This window comes from Garra rufa, chromosome 9 (assembly GCF_049309525.1).
Source record: "Garra rufa chromosome 9, GarRuf1.0, whole genome shotgun sequence".
Classification (NCBI taxonomy): domain Eukaryota; kingdom Metazoa; phylum Chordata; class Actinopteri; order Cypriniformes; family Cyprinidae; genus Garra; species Garra rufa.
Window position 1 is genome coordinate 9,910,566 of NC_133369.1, and position 20,586 is coordinate 9,931,151.

The 20,586-nt window shown below is 33.8% G+C and overlaps 1 protein-coding gene across 1 annotated transcript in view; it reads left to right on the forward strand.

The window, feature by feature from the left end:
- Nucleotides 1-20,122, forward strand: part of LOC141343138 (regulating synaptic membrane exocytosis protein 2-like) — a 62,138-nt gene extending 42,016 nt beyond the window's left edge. The window contains exon 4 of the mRNA XM_073847740.1: nt 20,060-20,122. Within this exon, the coding sequence (XP_073703841.1) occupies nt 20,060-20,122 (63 nt within the window). The remainder of the gene's footprint in view (nt 1-20,059) is intronic.
- The last annotated feature ends 464 nt before the right edge of the window (nt 20,123-20,586 follow it).

Here is a 20,586-nt window from a genome sequence, read left to right on the forward strand (position 1 = left end):
CCACTGATAGCAGGCAGTTGCGGTCGCGAGAAGAAAAGGAATAATCCTTTTTTTGCGGGCTTTTAAAAAATGAATCTGAGTCGAATCACATCAAATGGGAGAAAAAAGCAACAACTCAAAGACAGCTCCAAGATGAGCCAACTCTAGGAGAAAATGACCTCCTCGTTTTGGCGATAAAGTTCTAGCCAAAATATGATATCAGCCTGGGACGTGTCTCATTAGAAATGTGTGTATGGCGTGGAAGCCGCTCTCGCTATCTGCCGGTGCCTGGTTTGCCGGCTGATAAGAGGCAAATGCAAATGTCCTGATAAGAACTGAATGCAAATATTTATGATATGATATTCCCTGGGAATTATGTGTGGATAAAACAAAGTGCATTATTTCCGGAATTCCTTTTCAGGTTTGCCAAAATGCCCCCCTTTCGCGCTCGGAATTTGCATTTCTTCAAAATTGATTGGGCCGCCGTATTATGTTAAGCTATTTGTTTGCCGAGGACGGTAATTAGTTACTGTAATTACAACGATGACAGTTTCTAAATTGTTTTTAAAGCATTACAGTGTGTCTGTGCCTGGAGATTGCAGTACTTATTTTAGGATTTAAGCAATTGCTGGAAGAACTCCCACACGAGGGCCAGAGTGGGATGTTTTTGAACTACAAAGCGGCCATTTTCTGAGCAAAGACGGGTTTGAAAACGTCTGTTAATTTGCGCTAATTGCCGCCTCGACTGTGTTTTGCAGTTCGCTGGCTGATCGGGGGACGTGTTATTGATAGGAAGTCTAGAGGGATCAAAATGGCCTCAAAAAGTTGATATGCGTGTGTACGGTCGCTGTTTAGGAAAGACTTTTATGCTTTGTGTCAAGGAACAAATTGCTGGTGCAGGCACGACTGTAATTACGGAGCAAAGTCTCTGTGTTGCAGACGTGTTCTCAAACTCGGTGTACTTTAATCCTTTAAAGAGCATTTCATAAACGAACGCTCTAAAATTGGGAGTTTGAACCCACACAGGCTGTTGTGTCCAATGCACAATAAATGCACAACACAGTTAAGCTTTTGAATGGAGAGAACCTAGCTTTTGAATACTAGAACCGAATATTTTACCTGCCGCTCGGTTTTGTTAACAGTTCTCAAATATCTATACAGCGCCATCACTGAAACTTTATTGTCAAAAGAAGAGTTTTCAATTTGGTTGCACATCACTACAAACAACTCAGTGTAGTCCAGTTTAGGAACAAGTACGAAACAGTTCTTTTTGAATAGTGACTCATGCTGTTTTTTTTTAATAATTTTATTAAAACTTAAAAGTCAGTCTTGAACGTATGAGTTATGTATTTGTCTATTAAAGGGTTCATCGGATGCCCATTTTCCACAAGTTGATATGATTCTTTAGGGTCTTAATGAGAAGTCTATAACATACTCCTCATTGGTAGTGTAAAAAACACTCTGTTTACCTTGTCAAAATCAGCCCTTTTTAGAGCGAGCTGTTCTGTTGTATGTTCCTTTAAATGCGAATGAGCTCTGCTTGCCCCGTCCCTCTCTGCCGTGGGATGACGAGCCGTAATGTTTACTTCAGCCAATTTTAGCCGCGTTTAGCTGTGAAACTTGCTAATGAGCACATTATTAAGAAAAGCTATTTGCATGGATGCATAAAAACCCTTAAACTCACTTCTGCTGTGGGGGAAGCTGCATCACGATTGTTTTGAACGAACATAGACGCATTTGTAGATCGGGATCGGCGCTTTCCTTTAAAAAAAAGTAATGTTAATCCTTATCTTCAGCAGCTCAGATGTCGGGAGTAAAAGACGATTGCTATGTTCGCTATGCACAAGTATGAAACGGTTCTCTGACTCATGCTGGTTTTCTCATAATTTTATTAAAACTTCAAAACAGTCTTGAACGTATGAGTTATGGGTTTGTGTATCAAAGCTTTAAATGACATTCAAGTTAGCATAATTTCTAATTTGTTATGTAAAAATGTTTTATGTATGTTTATATATATATATGTATATATATATATATATATATATATATATATATATATATATATATATATATATATATATATATATATATATATACACACACATATACACACACTACTGATGTTTGGGATCAGTAAGACTTTTTATTTTAATATACTTTAAATATAATTTATTCCTGTGATGCAAAGCTGAATTTTCATTAGTTGTTACTCCAGTCTTAAGTGTCACATGATCCTTCAGAAATCATTCTAATGTTGATTTATTATTAGAATTATTAATGTTGGAAACAGTTGTGCTGCCAAATATCTTTTTGGAACCTGTAAGGCTTTTTTTTTTTTTTTTTCAGGATTATTTGATCAACAACAAGTAAAAAAAACAGCATTTATTCAAAATATAATTCTTTTTTAACAATGTAAATCTATACTATCACTTTTTTTATTAATTTAACACATCCTTGGTGAATAACAGTATTAATTTCTTTAAAAAAAATAAAGAATAAAAATATACTGACCCCAAACTTTTGAACAGTACTGTGTATTGTTAGAAAAGATTTCTATTTTAAACAAATTATGTTCTTTTTAACATGTATTTATCAACGAATCCTAAAAAAGTAACAAGTTCCAAAAAAAGCAGCAAGTTTCCAGCACTGATAATAAATCAGTATAATAGAATGATTTCTGAAGGATCATGTGACACTGAATACTGAAGTAATTTTTAATGTATATTAAAATAGAAGAGCATTGTTTTACATTGTAATAATATTTCACAATAAAACATTTTTTTCTGTATTTTTGATCAAATAAACGCAGCCTTGATGAGCATTAGAAACTTATTTAAAATACATTAAAAATCTTACTGATCCCAAACTTTGACCTGCAGTGTACATATTTAATTTAAATTATAACAATTATATATATATATATCTTACCTTCAATCAGTACAATACAATCAGTCTTACCTTCTCATACATTTCTGTTTTATTCAATTGTTCCCTAATTCTTCTCCAATCTCTCAGAACAAAAATAAAAAATGAATTCTTATCAGTATATGATGGATTAACTTTAAGTATAGTCCACTGAACTGTTTTACTGACCATGCAACTTTCCTTTTGTCTCTTCTTTATGATGCAACATGTAGGAAAACTAAAAGATCTTGTTGTGGAAGCAGAGCACTAAAGACAGCTGTAAGCATTTCCCGCTACACGATTCTTTTATTACACGCATTAGCAAAGAGTCACCTTGACCATGCGACAGCACGCAGAAAAGAAACATGACTATTCATTGTTTTACAAGACTGATGAAACTAAATGGACTGAGGGAGTAAAATATAGAGGAAAAAGGATGAAAAGATGTTTGTAGACATTTTCCCAATGAGGAACGCTACAAGCCTTTCTCCAAATCCCAGCCCAATAATGAGAGTGGTGATATTCTCAGGCGTTCAGCTGCAAGTGTGTAACAGGATTTCTTACACTCTTAATCAGAGGCAGCCATGTTGTCTGTCTGATTCCCTAAAGCCCAGAGGAAGGCATCTTAACCGTATATGACGGGGGCCACGTTTTCCTCACAGGAGACACTTAAAAATGAGGGAAATTGTGGTCAACAAGCATGAGACAAATGTAAAATATCTGACTCGCAGTGACAGAGTTGCAAACTTGTTTTACCGCAATACCTCATTTTTCAGTTTTGATTTGGACTTTGTCATTTAATACCCTGTGGTAAGAAACGTCTGAAGTCTCGACTGAATTTGGCTAATGCTTCACACCATTATGCTTCATTTAAGTGTCAACTTTCTCTCAGAAATTCCTTTGGAGACATAAAAATGGACACAAATGAAACGACTGCTGAAATACAGTAATAGTTACAGAGCTATAAAATGAATATGAATAGCTTAGATTATTTGATGAGAAATGTTTGAGTTCTAATGGAAATTTCTGACTTTAAGTTGATTCAAAAATGATGGAAGCCCGTTTCTGCCACTGAAAAAAAAGGTTAGTGTGACTTATTATCTCACAGTAACAAGTCGCAGTACTTTTTTTTAGAATTATGAGATATAAACTCACAATTCTGAGAAAAAAAGTCGCAATTGCAAGTTATAAAATTCAGAAATGCATGATATAAACTCTCAATTGCAAGTTATAAAGTCAGAATTCTGAGATATAAATTTGCAATTCTGTGAACAGTCTTTTTTCTCCTCAGAACTGGACTTTATAACTCGCAATTGCGAGTTTATATCATGCAATTCTAAGAAAGAAAAGTCAGATTTGTGAGATACAAACTGGCTCACAACAGGCTTCCACAGAAAATGGCTCACCCTTTAGTAGACTTTGGTATCTCGCCACAAACAAAATTGAGACAATGTTGAGATCTCTTTTGAAAATGACATTCAAGATGACTAGGGTCTTTTTCTCAGGAGAAAAATCTGGAAACAACATCAACTACTTAAGAATCTGTTGAGTTCATACTAAAATTGCTGATATATGATTGCAAACTTAACAAACGGAAAATGTGAGCACCGTTTCAGGCATTTTTAGATCTCTTCTGAAACTCCCGAGATGACAGAGGTGATTACTGAAGTCTATTTTCCCACAAGAACAGTCTGAAAATAAGACTTTAATGAAGGATTTGGTGAGTTCATAATGAGATTTCTCACCTTTGAGAGAAGAACTTGGTATCTTGTTTAAATCTGAGCACATTTTGAGGCATTTTGTGATCTCTTCTGTAACTAAAGGAACGACATGCAAGATGACTGGAGCTGTTTTCCCAAGAGAAATACAACAACAACGACTTAAAGGGATAGTTTACCCAAAAATAAAAATTCTGTCACCCTCAAGAACACAAATTAAGATATTTCTGATGAAATCTGAGAGCTTTCTGACCCTGCATAGACAGCAATGCAACTACCACATTCAAGGCCCAGAAAAGTAGTAAGGATATTGTTTAAATAGTCCTGACTGCAAATGATGGTATATTGGAAAATTTGAGCACTATTTGGACATTTCTAAGAACTCTTCAGAAACTCTATAGATGACAAAAATCTTTTTTCCTCAGTACAGGCTAAAAAATAACTTTAACTAAGGATTTGTTGAGAAATGTTAAATTCATAATGAAATTAATCACCTTTGAGAGAAGACCTTGGTCTCTTGTCAGATCTGACCACATTTTGAGATGTTGTGATCTCTTTCGAAATTCTAGAGATGCCACAAGTGTCTTTTTTCCACAACTACAGTCTAAAACAGAGATTTGACTAGTAAAAAGTTGAGTTTATATGAAATTTCTCACCTTTGGGAGAAGACTTTGGTATTTTGTTGGTATCTGAGCACATTCTGAGATGTTATTTCTTCTGAAGCGCTAGAGAAACGACATGAAAGTAAAGAAAAACAACAATTCAAATTTGTTGAGACATGGTTATTCACAGAGATCTGATTGCAAACTTTGGTATACTAGAAAATTTAAGGAAAGTTTGAGACATTTTTGAGATCTCTTCTGAAACCCAGGAGATGACAAGATTAAGCAAGTCTTTTTTCCCCCACAAGACTCTAACAAGAGTCTAATAATCACATTTAACTAAGGATTTGTTGAGAAAGTTCATAATGAAATTTCTGTAGCCCTGAAGGAATGACATGCAAAATGACTGGAGTTGTTTTCTCAAAAGAAATACAACAACAAGAACAAAATAACCTTAAGGATCTGTTTAGTTTAAGGTTATTCTGAGATTGTTGATATCTGACTGCAAACTTTGATATACTGGAAAACCTGAGCACAGTTTGAGACATTTTAAGAAACTCTAGAGATGAGAAATATTAAATTCATAATGACATTTCTCACCTTTGAGAGAAGACCTTGGTATTTTGTCAGATCTGACCACATTTTGATATGTTGTGAACTCTTCTGAAACTCTAGAGGAACAACACACAAGAGAGAAAGACCATAGAAAAACAACAACAATAAGAATCTGTGAAGACATAGTTATTTAGAGACATCTGATTACAAACTTTGGTATACTGGAAAATTTGAAGAAAGTTGGAGACATTTTGAGATATCATCTGAAACTCTAGAGATGACAAGATAACCCATTTTTTGGCCCACAAGAAAAATCTAATAATCATACTAAACTAAGGATTTGTTGAGAAACATTGAGTTCATAATAAAAGTTCTCACCTTTGAGAGAAGATCTTTGTATCTTGTTGGTATCTGACCACATTTTGAGACATTGTGATCTCTTCTGAAATGACATGCAAGAAAGAAAGACAAAGGAAAAACAATGATACAAATTTGTTGAGACAGTTATTCAGAGACATCGGATTGCAAAGTCTTTTTTTTCCTCCAAAGTCTAATAATCATATTTAACAAAGGATTTTCTGATAAATGTTGAGTTCATATGAAATTTCCACACATTTTGAGACACTGGTGTGATCTTTTTTTAAGCAATGACATGCAAGATGACTGCAGTCATTTTCTTAAAAGAAATACAACTCTGCCTTAATAAACTGTTGAGAAACTTTTGAGTTCACTGTGATGTTGAGTTCATTGTGATCTGATTTCAGACATTGGTATATTGTAAAATCTGAGCACAGATTCAGACATTTTTAGATCTCTTCTGAAACTCTAGCAATGACACATGAATTTTAGCTGAATTGCTGAAGTGTTTTTACCTATAAGAACACATCAAGGAGACTTAACAAAGGATTTGTTTAATTCATGAGATTTCTCACCTTTGGGAGAATACCTTCATATCTTGTCAAATCTGAGCACATTTTGAGACGTTGTGATCTCATCTGAAACTCTAGAGGAACAACACACAAGAGAGAAACACAAGAGAAAAACAACATTCTGTTGAGACAACTGATTACAAATGTCACAAACTGGAAAATCTGTGACATTTTGGAAATCATTTCTATAACTCTAAAGATGACAAGATTTCCCAGTTCTTCTTCCCCACATTAAAAGTTACATTTATTTAACAAAGGATTTGTTCAGAAATGTTGAGCTCATAATGAAATTTCTCCCCTTTGGGAACACATTTTGAGACACTGGTGTGATCTTTTCTGAAACTAAAAAAGTCTCCAGTCATTTTCTCAAGAGAAATACAACAGCACCTTAATAATCTATCAAAAAGTGTTTGAGTTCATTCTGATATTGTTGATATCTGATTTATCTGATTGAGACTTTGGTATGCTGTAAAATTAGATGGCCCCAGACATTTTTAGAAATTTTCTGAAACTCTAGAGATGACAAAAGTGTCTTTTTCCCTCACAAGTACAGTCTAAAAAAGAGATTTTACCAAGGATTTGTTGAGAAATGTTGTTCATAATGAAATTTCTCACCGTTGGGGTGAAGATCTTGGTATCTTGTCAAATCTGAGCACATTATGAGATGTTGTGATCTCTTCTGAACTGAGAGAAAGATGGTTACTCATAGACAACTGATTACAAACTTTGGTATACTGGAAAATTCTGGGACATTTTTGAGATAATTTCTGAAACTCTAGAGGTGACAAGATTGCAAAAGTCTTCTTCCCCGCATTAAAAGTTCAATTTATTTAACAAAGGATTTGTTGTGAAATGTTGAGTGAGTTCATAAAGAAATTTCTTAGCTTTGGGAATATACCATGGTATCTTGAAAAATCTGAACACTTTTTGAGACACTGGTGTGACCTTTTCCGAAACTAAAAAAAATGTATTTTTCCCTCACAAGTACAGTCTAAAAAAGATATTTAACTAAGAATTTGTTGAGAAATGTTATGTCTCACCTTTGGGGTGAAGACCTTTGTATCTTGTCAAATCTGAGCCCATTTTGAGACGTTGTGATTTCTTCTGAAACTCTAGAGGAACAACAAGCAAGAGAAAAAGACAAGAAAACAAGACAAGGCAAGAACAACATCAACAATAAGAATCATTCAATGTTAACATGGGTCATTTCTAACATTTTTGAGATCTCTAGAAATGACAGGATTACCCAAGTCTTTTTTTCTGACAAGATAAGTTTAATAATTATATTTATCTAAGGATTTATTAAGAAATGTTGAGTTCATAATGACATTTCTCACACTTGAGCACTGCAAAAATGCTTTTCTTTTCCAGACAAAATATCTAAAAAAATTTAAATCAAGAAGGATTTTCTAGACGAGTAAAAATCTTGTTTTTAGGGGAAAAAAAAGTATTTTGGGAGAATTTAAGTGCATTTTTGCTTGAAACAAGCAAAATAACATGTCAATGGGGTAAGAAAAATAAACTTGTTTTCTGTTTGAAAGAAGATATTTTTGCTTCCCCCTTTGGCAGATTATTTTGCTTGTTTCAAGCAAAAACTCATTTAATTTTGACTTGTTTTTTTCTGAAAACAAGAAAATAATTTTTACTTGATTATTGATGTAAGAATTTTTAGATATTTTGGCTGAAAACAAGACAAAAAAATCTAAATAAGAAAAGGATTTTTCGCAGTGAGAGCAGACCCCATTCTCTTCAAATCTGAGCACATTTTGGAACTGGAGTGAAAAACAACCAGAAGAATCTGTTGAGACATGATCATTCAGAGATCTCTGATATCTAATTGCAGCCTTTGGCATACTGGAAAATTAGAGATATTTCTAAAATCTCTTCTTTGAGATGACTAGAAAAGTCTTTCCTTATAAGAAATATCTACAAAGTACGATTTGTTTAAGAAATTCGTTTTTTCACCTTTGGTATCTTGTCAAATCTAAGCACAGTTTGAGACACTTTTGAAATGTCTTTTGAAACCATACCATGTCAGTGAACCATATTACTGTCTAGACTCTAGACAAAACAAATATGGCATCGGAGATTTCTCTTACCAATGAGAAACCCTTTCCATCATGTAACAGAAAATCTGTGCTTCTGTTGCAGCAACAAATTACTCACCATCATAGTGTGTGGAAATGCTTGAGTTCTTGGAAATAAAGTTTCCTGCTTTAAATGTTGACGACATTAGCGCAGATAAAGCCGTCTGTGTCTGTAAACACAGAGCCGAAGGGATTTAGATGTGCTGTTTTTATCTGTCTTACACATTTTTTTCCAGAGCAGCAGAAGAGAACGCCTGCCCCAGGTTGTGGGGTGACCTCCCAGAATGCACTGCAGCGATGTAAACAGACAGCGAAGGATCATCCCTGTGCTCTGTTGATGCAGCCCCCCCCCATTCAGAGCTTAATTAGCACTTTGCCACCCTGATCACTCCGCTTTTCGATTTAACAAGATCCCTCTGAAATTACACAGGATTAAGAGAAGTTGGTTAGTAAATTAGGATGTGCATCTGTAATTTAATTGCATCTTAGACCATTAATTAACAAGCTACCTATGCAATAGTTACTGTGATTTCTGTTAATTAGTGGCCAGTTCTGATAAAGTCTCCCTGAAAAAAAAGAGAAAACAATTAGCTTATGGAAGCGAGTGTCTTTAAAAAAAATCCTAATTGTTCACAGTAGAGGTAATATAGCAGAGGAGATAAGCATTCAAGTACACATTTTAATTAAGGGGTAAATCTAAATATTTGACGTTCATTGGGGAATTAATACGTACTCATTACAATTACTAAGCTCATTGTTACAATGAAAACAATACATCATGTTTCCGCAATTGAAACACTCACAATAGTTGATATTTTTTTGTGTGGAGGGGCAGATCCAAGGACGACTGATTTGTCCTTTTGTGCCGTTATCTGAATAAAGGAAATAATACTCGCCATCTTATTGCTCGTTCTGAACATGAGAGTATTCAGATGCAAACAACCCTCCTCATGGCGGGCAACATCTGTGCAATGAATCAGACAAATTAATTTACGCTTTAATTGATTTACAACGGGTATTTGCATGGCATCATATGATGAAGTGCAAGGAAACATCGCTGACCTTGAGAAAAGACACCATGTACTCACAATGCTCTCATTTAACGCATTCAAGTCATGTCACAATGATCTTTACAAGCTGAGCAAACATGAATGACATTACAAATTTGTGTGTGTCATTTAAAAATCATTGCGAAAACAAATTGGTTCTGTATTGCCATAATAAATCCTTTGAATGTAGTATATTGTACAGTTTAAATGACAAAAGTAATATATACTTGTACACTTTTTCCTCAAAGCTAACTTGAATATCACACACACACACACGTTTGTTTTTGTGAATTGTGGGGACATTCCATAGACGTAATGGTTTTTATACTGTACAAACGATACTTGCTATCACCCTACACCTTCCCTACACCTAAACCTAGCCCTTCACAGGAGACTGTGCATATCTTTACATTCTCAAAAAAACATATTCTGTATGATTTATAAGCCTTTTGAAAAGTGGGGACATGGGCAATGTCCTCATAAGTCACCCTCTCCTTGTAATACCTATGTCATACCCATGTTATTACACAAATTTGTGTCCTGATATGTCACAAAAACACACACACACACACACACACACACACACACACACACACACACACACACACACACACACACACACACACACACGTGTATACATATTGATAAGATAAGTACACATTGGTTAAATTTATGCTGGAAATGACAGTAAAAATTAGGGATGGCGAAAACTAAAAAATTTCTTGACCGACCACCGAGCCTCATTAGCCGGTTGAAACCGGTTAACCGATTAGTTTAAAATATGGTACGCTATTTGAAATAACAGCCATTTCGAGCCGCGCCTGCAATTTCGCAACTCTGTCGCATCTCTCTGCCGCTCTGCCTCCCGCACACACACACACACACACACACACACACACACACACTGCCACTCACATCACTTTTTAAAAATCCCCTAGGATATTATTTTTGTTGAAATTAAACAAACGAGTAAATTACTATTTAAAAAAAATTGGTTGTTAGTAGGACTAATATTCGTTCGGTGGGTTGGCATTCGATTTTAAATTGAGATTCAATATTCGTTTTTTTTTTCCATACACCTTGCATCCCCCGCAAAACGGTTCTCATTTGCGCTTAAATATGAATGAAGAAGATCAGACTGCTGCGCCACTAACACAGAAACAGCAACAAAAAAAAAAAAAAAAAAAAAAAAAGAGAGAGAGGGAAATTTAGTAATATTTGAGAGACACTATAAAGTACAGTCGGGCCCACTTAAATGGTTTAAGCAAAACTAGGGCTGTGACTGTCGTAATGACAACTGCGCCTCTGCTTTAAATGCACGCATAGGCTAAAGCTGACCGCAAAGCCCCAGCAAAAATAATTACCATGAATGTGTCGGGGGAAAAGTAGGGAGATATTTGAATTATTTATTAAAAAACTAGTATTTGACACAAAGATGAAGTTGACGATCCTGATGCCATTTGCTCATTGACGCGGCTTTAATACCTAAATGCATATGCATTAGGCCTATAGCTATTGGAAGAGTTTTGTTTTCGATTTGAATTATTTAAATTATTTTTTTACAGTTTCGGATGATATATTAGTCTTACCTTTATGAGCAAAAATGAAGTTTCACATAGCGCTGGCTGGCGCTTCCATGTTCTGCAAAGCGTGCTTATATCTATGGGGTTTTAATTGAAATCGTGATGACTTGGTCGTTACTTTAAAAAACAAAAACTTAAATTTAACAAATAAAAAGTGTTCCAAATATATGTCTAAATTAACTTTATAACCTAAATAAACGAAAATAAATGTAATCACTTTGCTATTAAAAACAGCAGCTGTGCAGTGGGGAAGAGAAAGAGAAACAGACCGGTTCCAGTCGGACTCGAGACAGTAAATCTGATGAGCTGTCGGAGAAGGTCCGGGCGAGGTTTTAGTAATGTTTGCAACGAATGTTTCTTAAATAGCCAATTTAACATTCTTATTTAGGCTAGATTCATATTTAAATGTATTATTTATTTGATTTATTTTAGCGTTTTGTAGGCTGATTGTTCACTGACTGAAGTGCTCAAATAAACACGCACGTTTGTTAATAATGTTTGGGCCTCATTTATTTTGGGTTTCAACATAATATACACAGGCTGTGTATTTTATATAGGCTTATATACACAAACGTTATATATAATGTATATATTTATTTATTTATAAATAATTTAGATATGAATAATTTATTTATATATAAACACCGCGCCATTTTTTTCGTTCTACTTTTATTTAAATAGCCTACCCTTCACGGTGCCAGTAATTACTGTGCTAATTTCTGATTTGGGAGTGATTTGTTTGTTAAAATTTTTTAGGCTACCTTATTAAAAGTATTGCACTTAACAGACCTGTGTGTTTTGTATCACTAGCGCGGTGTCCGTTCATGAAGCGGATAAGCTCTGCCTGCGTGAGGCGCGTCGCATCCAGCAATGTTCTATTACAATTTATTAATTCTGAACGTGTGGTGTGTCCATATTGCACCAAAATGCAACACTGCACTCCCTCGGGTCCACAGCAAAAATCGTTTGGATGAACTGTTCTCGACATAATAAAAATGCAAACAGAAAGACATACAGAGATTCCTGCCTTTATTAGAGAGAAGAATATGTTCAGCCCCTCCCACCGAAGCTTCGAAGCTCAAAAAATGGTATTCGGACCAGCCCTAGTTGTTAGACCGTTGTGTTCTTTTGTGTTGACATGCAGATGTTTGGATAGGCCTATTGGCCCATGTGCGCCGTTGCGCGTAAAGTTTGTATATTTTAAACACTTCCGAGGATAGTGGGGGTCACGAGTCACTGGCACGGTTATTTTGGGGGTCGTGAGCTGAAAAGTTTGGGAATCCCTGGCCTAATAGACTGCAACATGATAAAACCAATGGATAAAACAGGCACCTTCAGAATGCGTAAAAGACGCACCGGCACTTTTTTTTTTTTAACCAATACCAACAACTTTGACCGGTTAACGTTGATACGGTCAACCACCGGTCAAACGGTCATCGGTTAACATCCCTAGTAAAAATCATGAACATATGCCCTTTTTAAACATTAATGTATACTGAATAGAAAATAGAAAATATAATAAAATAGAAAATACACTACCAGTCAAAAGTTTTTGAACCATAAGATTTTTATCGTTTTTTTTTAAAGAAGTCTCTTCTGCTCAACAAGCCTGCATTTATTTGATCCAAAGTACAGCAAAAACAGTACAATTTTGAAATAGTTTTACTATTTAAAATAACTGCTTTCTATTTGAATATATTTTAAAATGTCATTTATTCCTCTGATTTCAAAGCTGAATTTTTAGCATCATTACATGATCCTTCAGAAATCATTCTAATATTCTGATTTGTTGCTCAAAAAAACATTTATTATTATAACTATTTGGAAAACAGCTGAGTAGATTTTACTCAGGTTTCTATGATGAACAGAAAGCGCAGAAGAACAGCATTTGTCTGAAATAGAAATCTTTTGTAACATTATAAATGTCTTGATCAATTTAACCTTTTAACTGTGACCCATTCACTCAGAGAGATGCCTAAGTTTATTTCACTATATTACAATTAAATCCTAATCTAATCATGACAAATTATATATCGTTGGAAAGGAATATACCACTGTTTTTGTTTCAAATTATGTAGGAACAGTAACCGATTAATTTATAACAGGAGTGCACCTCAAAAATCTACATCATAACAGGAGTTCTGACCTTTGTCACCAAAAGTCTTTTTTTCATTGCACATTACCTATCATGTTTTAGAAATTGTCATAAATTATATCTCAATTGAAAGTTTAAAAGTGCAAAATTCATCCTTTGAAACCTATTTAAAAATATTATGGAAATTGTACTTCAAAATCATATTAGAAAGTGTATTTATGAATTATAACAATTTAAGTTTGGATAGTGCACTTTTTTTTACGTCTATGTTCAAAAATGGGGGTGACAGTTAAAGGGCTAAAGCATCCTTGCTAAATAAAAGTATTAATTTCTATCATTTCGTCCCCCCCCCCCCCCCCAAAAAAAAAATTATACTGACTCCAAGCTTTTGAACAGTATAGTGTATAATGTTACAAAATCTTTTTATTTCAGATAAATGCTTATCTTTGGATTTTTCCATTAATCAAAGAATCCTCAAAATTACTCAGCTGTATATTGAAATTAATAATAAAAAACGTTTCTTGAACAGTAAATCAGCATAGAAAGATTTCTGAAGGATTATGTGACACTGAAGACTGGAGTAATGATGGCTTTGGAGAAAATGTAACCTTGATCACAGGAATAAATTACATTTTAAAATATATTCAAATAGAAAACAGTTATTTTAAATAGTAAAAATATTTCAAAATTTTTACTGTTTTTGTTGTACATTAGACCAAATAAATGCAGGCTTGGTGAGTAAATTTCTTAAAAAAAAAAAAAAAAAAAACATTAAAAATCTTACCGTTCAAAAACTTTTGACATACACACACAGACATATGTGAGCCTGGACCACAAAACCAGTCATAAGGGTAAATTTTTTTAAATTGAGATTTATACATCATCTAAATAAGTTGAATAAATGAACTTTCATTGATGTATGGTTTGTTAGGATAGGACAATATTTGGCCGAGATACACAACATTTGAAAATCTGGAATCTGAGGGTGCAAAATGAAAGTGAAGTTCAAATGAAGTTCTTAGCAATGCATATTACTAATCAAAAATTAAGTTTTGATATATTTAAGATAGGAAAATGTCAAAATATCTTCATGGAACATGATCTAAAACCCTAATGATTTTTGGCATAAAAGAAAAATCGATCATTTTGAAATATACAATGTATTTTTGGCTATTGCTACAAATATACCCGTGCTACTTATGACTGGTTTTGTGGTCCAGGGTCACATATATACACTAAATGAGAATGAAATAATGAAATAACTAAAATGAAATAATATGGTAAACTTTCAAACTTTCAAATCAGAATAATTAAGGATAAACAGTGATAGCCACAAATATTTTACAATGTCTTTGTGTCCTTGAATACGTAGTACAGTTCATGTATTCCTCTCTCTCTCTGGTGTATATAGCAGGCAGTGAGAAGGCCCCGGGGGAGAAAGGATAGACTGTCTGTCTGAGGTCCCCACAGGGACTGGAGTGTGTATGAGAGTGCGCACATGTGTGTGTGTGTGTGTGTGTGGGAGAGTGTGCAGCTCATTAGCTCACTTACGTAATTCAGGAAGTGTCTAATCCTCCTGGAGAAGAACACAGCGGCATCAGGAGCGCCGTCAGCGACACACAGCCTGGGAATGCAGCACAAGCCCACAGAGCACTGGAAATTTCAACACATTTCTCATTTTAACAGGCAGACATTTTGATGGCTGTATCTGTCTTCTGATTAACTCATAACGTGATTTCCGGCCATGTTAGAGGCTTGTAGTTTCGAGCCGCTCTTATCATTCATCCTGACTCGTGCCGCACCATGACAACACACTACAGAGCGTCATTTAACCTTTACAACACACATATTGATCCGTTTTGGTTATCAGGCCACGATCAGAGCGCCACGTTTCATCCAACTCAGGTTCACAATCACTGACAAAGACTGCTGCCCAGATCGCTTCAGGAGTCACGCTGTGAAGAACTAACGTGCTTTTAATTCGCAAGCCTTATTGTGATCAGTAGCATATACAGTGGCCCTGAAAGGCATTTGAACACTTTAAAAAATTTTGAATGTCAATGCACTATGCAAAATACCAAACCAAAATCCAAACAAATGACGCTAGAGCTTTTTCCAGAAATAACTTTTTTTTGCTATTGTAAGAAATCTTCCTAACTGGTCTTAAGGTGATTTTTAGTGGATGAAAATGACGTTATTACTTACAAGTTTCCAGCAGAGTAACCATAAGCATATTTCAACACATTAACTGTGAACATGTTCCACTAACGTTTGACGAACACATAGTATCACAATACTTACAGTTTTAAGTTCAGGTATTGGGCAGTACATTTTCCTGGCTCAATTATGTGGTATTAAAATCCAGGATAAAATACTGAACTCACAATTTTTAATGATGGAAATCATGTTAGTTACGATGTACAATGACATTTTAGTGCCATGTAAAAAAAAGATCCAATATAAAAAAAAAAAAAGTTTTTTTTTTAAAGATGAAAATCATGTTAGTTATAGTTGTAATATTAATATATATGTATATGTATATGTATATATATATGTGTGTGTGTGTGTGTGTGTGTGTGTGTGTGTGTGTGTGTATATATATATATATATATATATATATATGTGTGTGTATATATATATATGTGTGTGTGTGTGTATAATTTTTTTAATTGTGAGTTATTTAATTGTTAGTTACGGTGTAAAACAAAAAAAACAAAAAAAAAAAAAAAGAAGATCCAATATTTAAAAAAAGTTATAATTTTTTAATTCTATTTAACTCACAATTTTTAGATGAAAAATAATCTTAGTTATGGTGTACAAAGTCTATATATAAGTTTATATATCTTTTTTTATAGTGCCATTAATTTTCAAATTGAGTTGAGTTATTTAATTGTTAGTTAAGGTGTAAAACAACATTTTGGTGCCACGCACAAAAAAAAGAAAAAGAAAAAAAAAGATCCAATATTTAAAAAAAGTTACATTTTTTTTAATTGTGAGTATTTAACTCACAATTTTTAAAGATGAAAATCATGTTAGTTATGATGTACAACAACATTTTAGTGCCATGTAAAAAAAAAGATCTAATATTTTTTTAAAAGTTTTATCTTTTTATTTGAGTATTAAACTCACAATGTTTTAAAATGAAAATCATGTTAGTTATGATGTGCAATGACACACCATAACTAACATGATTTTTTTCATTTTTTTAAACCAATATTTAAAAAAAAGTTTTTTTTTTTTAATTGTGAGTATTTAACATTTTAGTGCCATGAAAAAAAGAAGGTATATTTTTTAAAAACATTTTTATAATGATTTCCAAAACAAAGTCGTAATATTATGAGATAATAAATATATAAAATGTATATAATTTGCTATCATTTAAAGTTTTTTTTTTCTTTTCCTTTTTTGGTCCTCAATTGGTTCATCCTGTCAGTATTTTGTAAAATTCCTTTAAATAACTAAAGTCATGTCCTTAATGACATAATCCTCATTTCACCATCATTTCTGGTAAGAAAACAATATTATCAATGGATTTGATGGACATTCGCTTGGCCATGTGCCATCTTTCTTTGAAAAAAAGTTATATTCTTTAAAATTTTATCATCAAATACAGTGACATTTATATACTTTTTTGTCGGTGACTTAAATGTGACCCTGGACACATTTAAGATTTATACATCACCTGGAAGCGGAATAAATAAGCTTTCCATTGATGTATGGTTTGTTATGATAGGACAATATTTGGCTGAGATACAACTATTTGAAAGTCTGGAATCTGAGGGTGCAAAAAAATTAAAACATTGAGAAAATGTTGTTCTTAGCAATGCATAAAACTAATCAAAAATTAAGTTTTAATATCCTAATGATTTTTGGCACAAAAGAAAAAATGATCAATGTATAGGTGCTACTTAAGACTGGTTTTGTATTCCAGGCTCACAAATAAACAACCATATTAATACTGCAGCACATTTAACACATCACAGAAACAAAAGGCTGAGGACATTGTTAGTCTAAGCCCATGAGTTCATAATTAAATCATCATTTAACAATTTAATACTTACAAAGGTGAAGGATGTTAAACGCTGGTTATGTCTTGTGTTTCTGTGGAGAGTACAGTGATAATGCTGCTTACAATTCTTTAAAAACCATTCGGGTTGTTATTATTGTTATGAACATGGGGGTGGTTATTATTGTAATAATATTCCCTGTTCATCCCAACCTGTCCTACGATGCAGTGAATAATGTCATCGACGGCACAAACCCCTCAACAATACTGACAGTGTGTCACAGATAGAGATGCTCACCAGAGAGCCTCTCGAATTTCCTCGACATGCTGATAACAGATAGATTCGGCATCAAGAGAGCCACTTTAATAGGCTTTTTAACTCTTGATCTCGAGGCAAAATTAAACATACAGTTTAATTGAATCGCAGGTTCAAATGACACTCATCCCATGATAAATTATTCTCTGCACTTCTCACTGATTCCGATTCTTTCCCTCGAACAGGAAATGGTTTTCAGCCCTAATAAATTACACAAATTTCAAAATGAGCAGCTGGCTGCTTCTGGGAGATATCGCTGTGCTTTGTGAATATTTAGATTTCGTGATTAGATTCCAATGCCGTAAATCCTAGACGGCAGCGTTCAGTGGGAAACAGAAACAAAGATCTTTGCTTTTTACATAAAAAAGCCTTGCAAACCGGCTGATACGGACTAGAATTAGACAGTGGAATTTGTGTTTTTCTTCTCTTCTGGTATCATCACAAATTTGTATTTCAGTGAAATGATCCCCAGCTACGGGACATTATCATCAAGCTCGTTCAGTTTACTTTGCCGTCTCAAGGATGAAATTTGTTGTCTGGGATTTACAGAGTGAAACCGGAGAACATTTGACTATTTCCAATTGGCCATTTTCTTCTAGTTTCATAGATAATCTTACACTTTTTTTATTCCTGTTCATATACTCCTCTTTAGGAATTAAAGTTTGAAATTCATTTCTTATTTGTCCTTGGTTTTCAATTCTTCTAAAACAAACTGTCTATGATAAAGCGTTCAAGTTATGCAAGATGCATTTGCATTTACACTTCCCACATATACAGTCAAACCAAACATTATTCAGACACCGGATATATAGTTCATTAATGTAAGTGAGGATAGCAAAATTAAGGAAACTGTGACATATTATACCCAAAAATTTGGGACCAAAAGTTATTCAGACACTTTGACCTGACCATGTTTTTTCTTTAATTTACACCACAATTACATTTTACTAAGAAAACACCCAAAAGATACCGTTAAGTGTTTCTTTTATAGCACTTCATCTATGTGTGTAAACAGATTTCAATAACAATACATATTTTTAAAGGCTGTTTTCTCAAAATTAGCCTAAATCTCTACTTCAGTAGCACTTACACACACCAAACTTTACATTTTTATTCTTGTCGATATCCTGAAGGGTTTTACAGAGGGATTTGTTTATATATAATTTGCTTGATTTTATACAACATTTTATTTCCCAAAAAACCTGCAAAAAAAAAATATATAGTTTTCTACCTGTTCTAAATATTTTCTGAATTATGGAGTGACACAATTCCTTCTGTAAAAACATTTGACTCTAATATGTCAAAAAATTAAACAAGAATTTTGAAACTGACTTCATCCAGTGTTTATATTTTTGTACTAGAAATGTATGCAAATTAGCACATATTTCATTAAATAATGCCTCATTTGCATATTAAAACCTAACATTTTAGAAAACTTGTAATACAAAAAATGTTTGCAATTATCAATGTTCGTTATTAGTTTGTCATTATTAGTTCGTTTTTTTACCCTATTCACCTGCAGTATCTCGCCTTAATGACAAAAATTAATCAGGAAACCAATTATGAAACAACACACAAAAAACAAACATAAATATCTAATTTTTTGGCCAAAAATATTGAAATAAATTGTGCACATTTATATAAGCACATGTGAAAACTTGCCCCCATCTGAGAATCACAGGTATTACAAAAATATGATGATACTGCAATTTTAGTTTGAGGGACAGATTATTATTTAAAGGGATAGTTCACCCCAAAATGACATTTACCCCATGATTTATTTACTCTCAAGCCATCCTAGACATATATGACTTTCTTCTTTCAGTCGAATTAAAAAAGGTTCTGGATCTTCCAAGCTTTGTAAGGGCAGTGAATTGCTGTTGAGATTTTGAAGTTCAAAAAACTGCATTAATCCATCATAACAAGTACTCCACATGGCTCCGGGGGGTTAATAAAGGCCTTCTTAAGTTGATGCATTTGTCTAAGAAAAATATCCATATTTAAAACTTTATAAACTGTTATCTCTAGCTTTCGCTAACTGTTGTATGTAGAACAGAGAGCAGACAATGAGAATATGCTAGTCTCGCGAGAACCAAGTTTTGTTTACAGCAAAGGAAAACCAGTCTCCTCTTGGCTTATATCGAAATCCTCCAACGTATTTCTTTACAAATCTTTATTTTGTACTTCTAATTTGTGATTGTGAGTGTTTTGTTTTGCTCTCTCCTCTGCATTTCAGCGTTTATCACTTCTCACTGGAGTTTACACCTACGTCATCCACTGGAACGCCACTCTCTCGTGAACAAGTGTGCGACAGTTAGCTGAAACTAGTTTATGAAGTTTTATATATGGATATTTTTCTTACACAAACGCATTGATTAGCTTCAGAAGGCCTTTATTAAAGGAGAAGTTCACTTCCAGAACAAAAATTTACAAAAAATGTACTCACCCCCTTGTCATCCATGATGTTCATGTCTTTCTTTCTTCAGTTGTAAAAAAATTATGTTTTTTGAGGGAAACACTCAGGCTTTCTCAACAGGCTTTCTCTCCATATAGTGGACTTCTATGGTGCCCACAGTTTGAACTTCCGAAATGCAGTTTGAATGCAGCTTTAATAAGCTCTAAACAATCACAGCTGAGGAAGAAGGGTCTTATCTAGTGAAACGATTGTTTTTTTATTTTTTATTTTTTTAAATTGACAATTTATATACTTCTTAACCTCAAATGCTTTACTTGTCTAGCTCTGCATGTACTTGTGTATTCAGG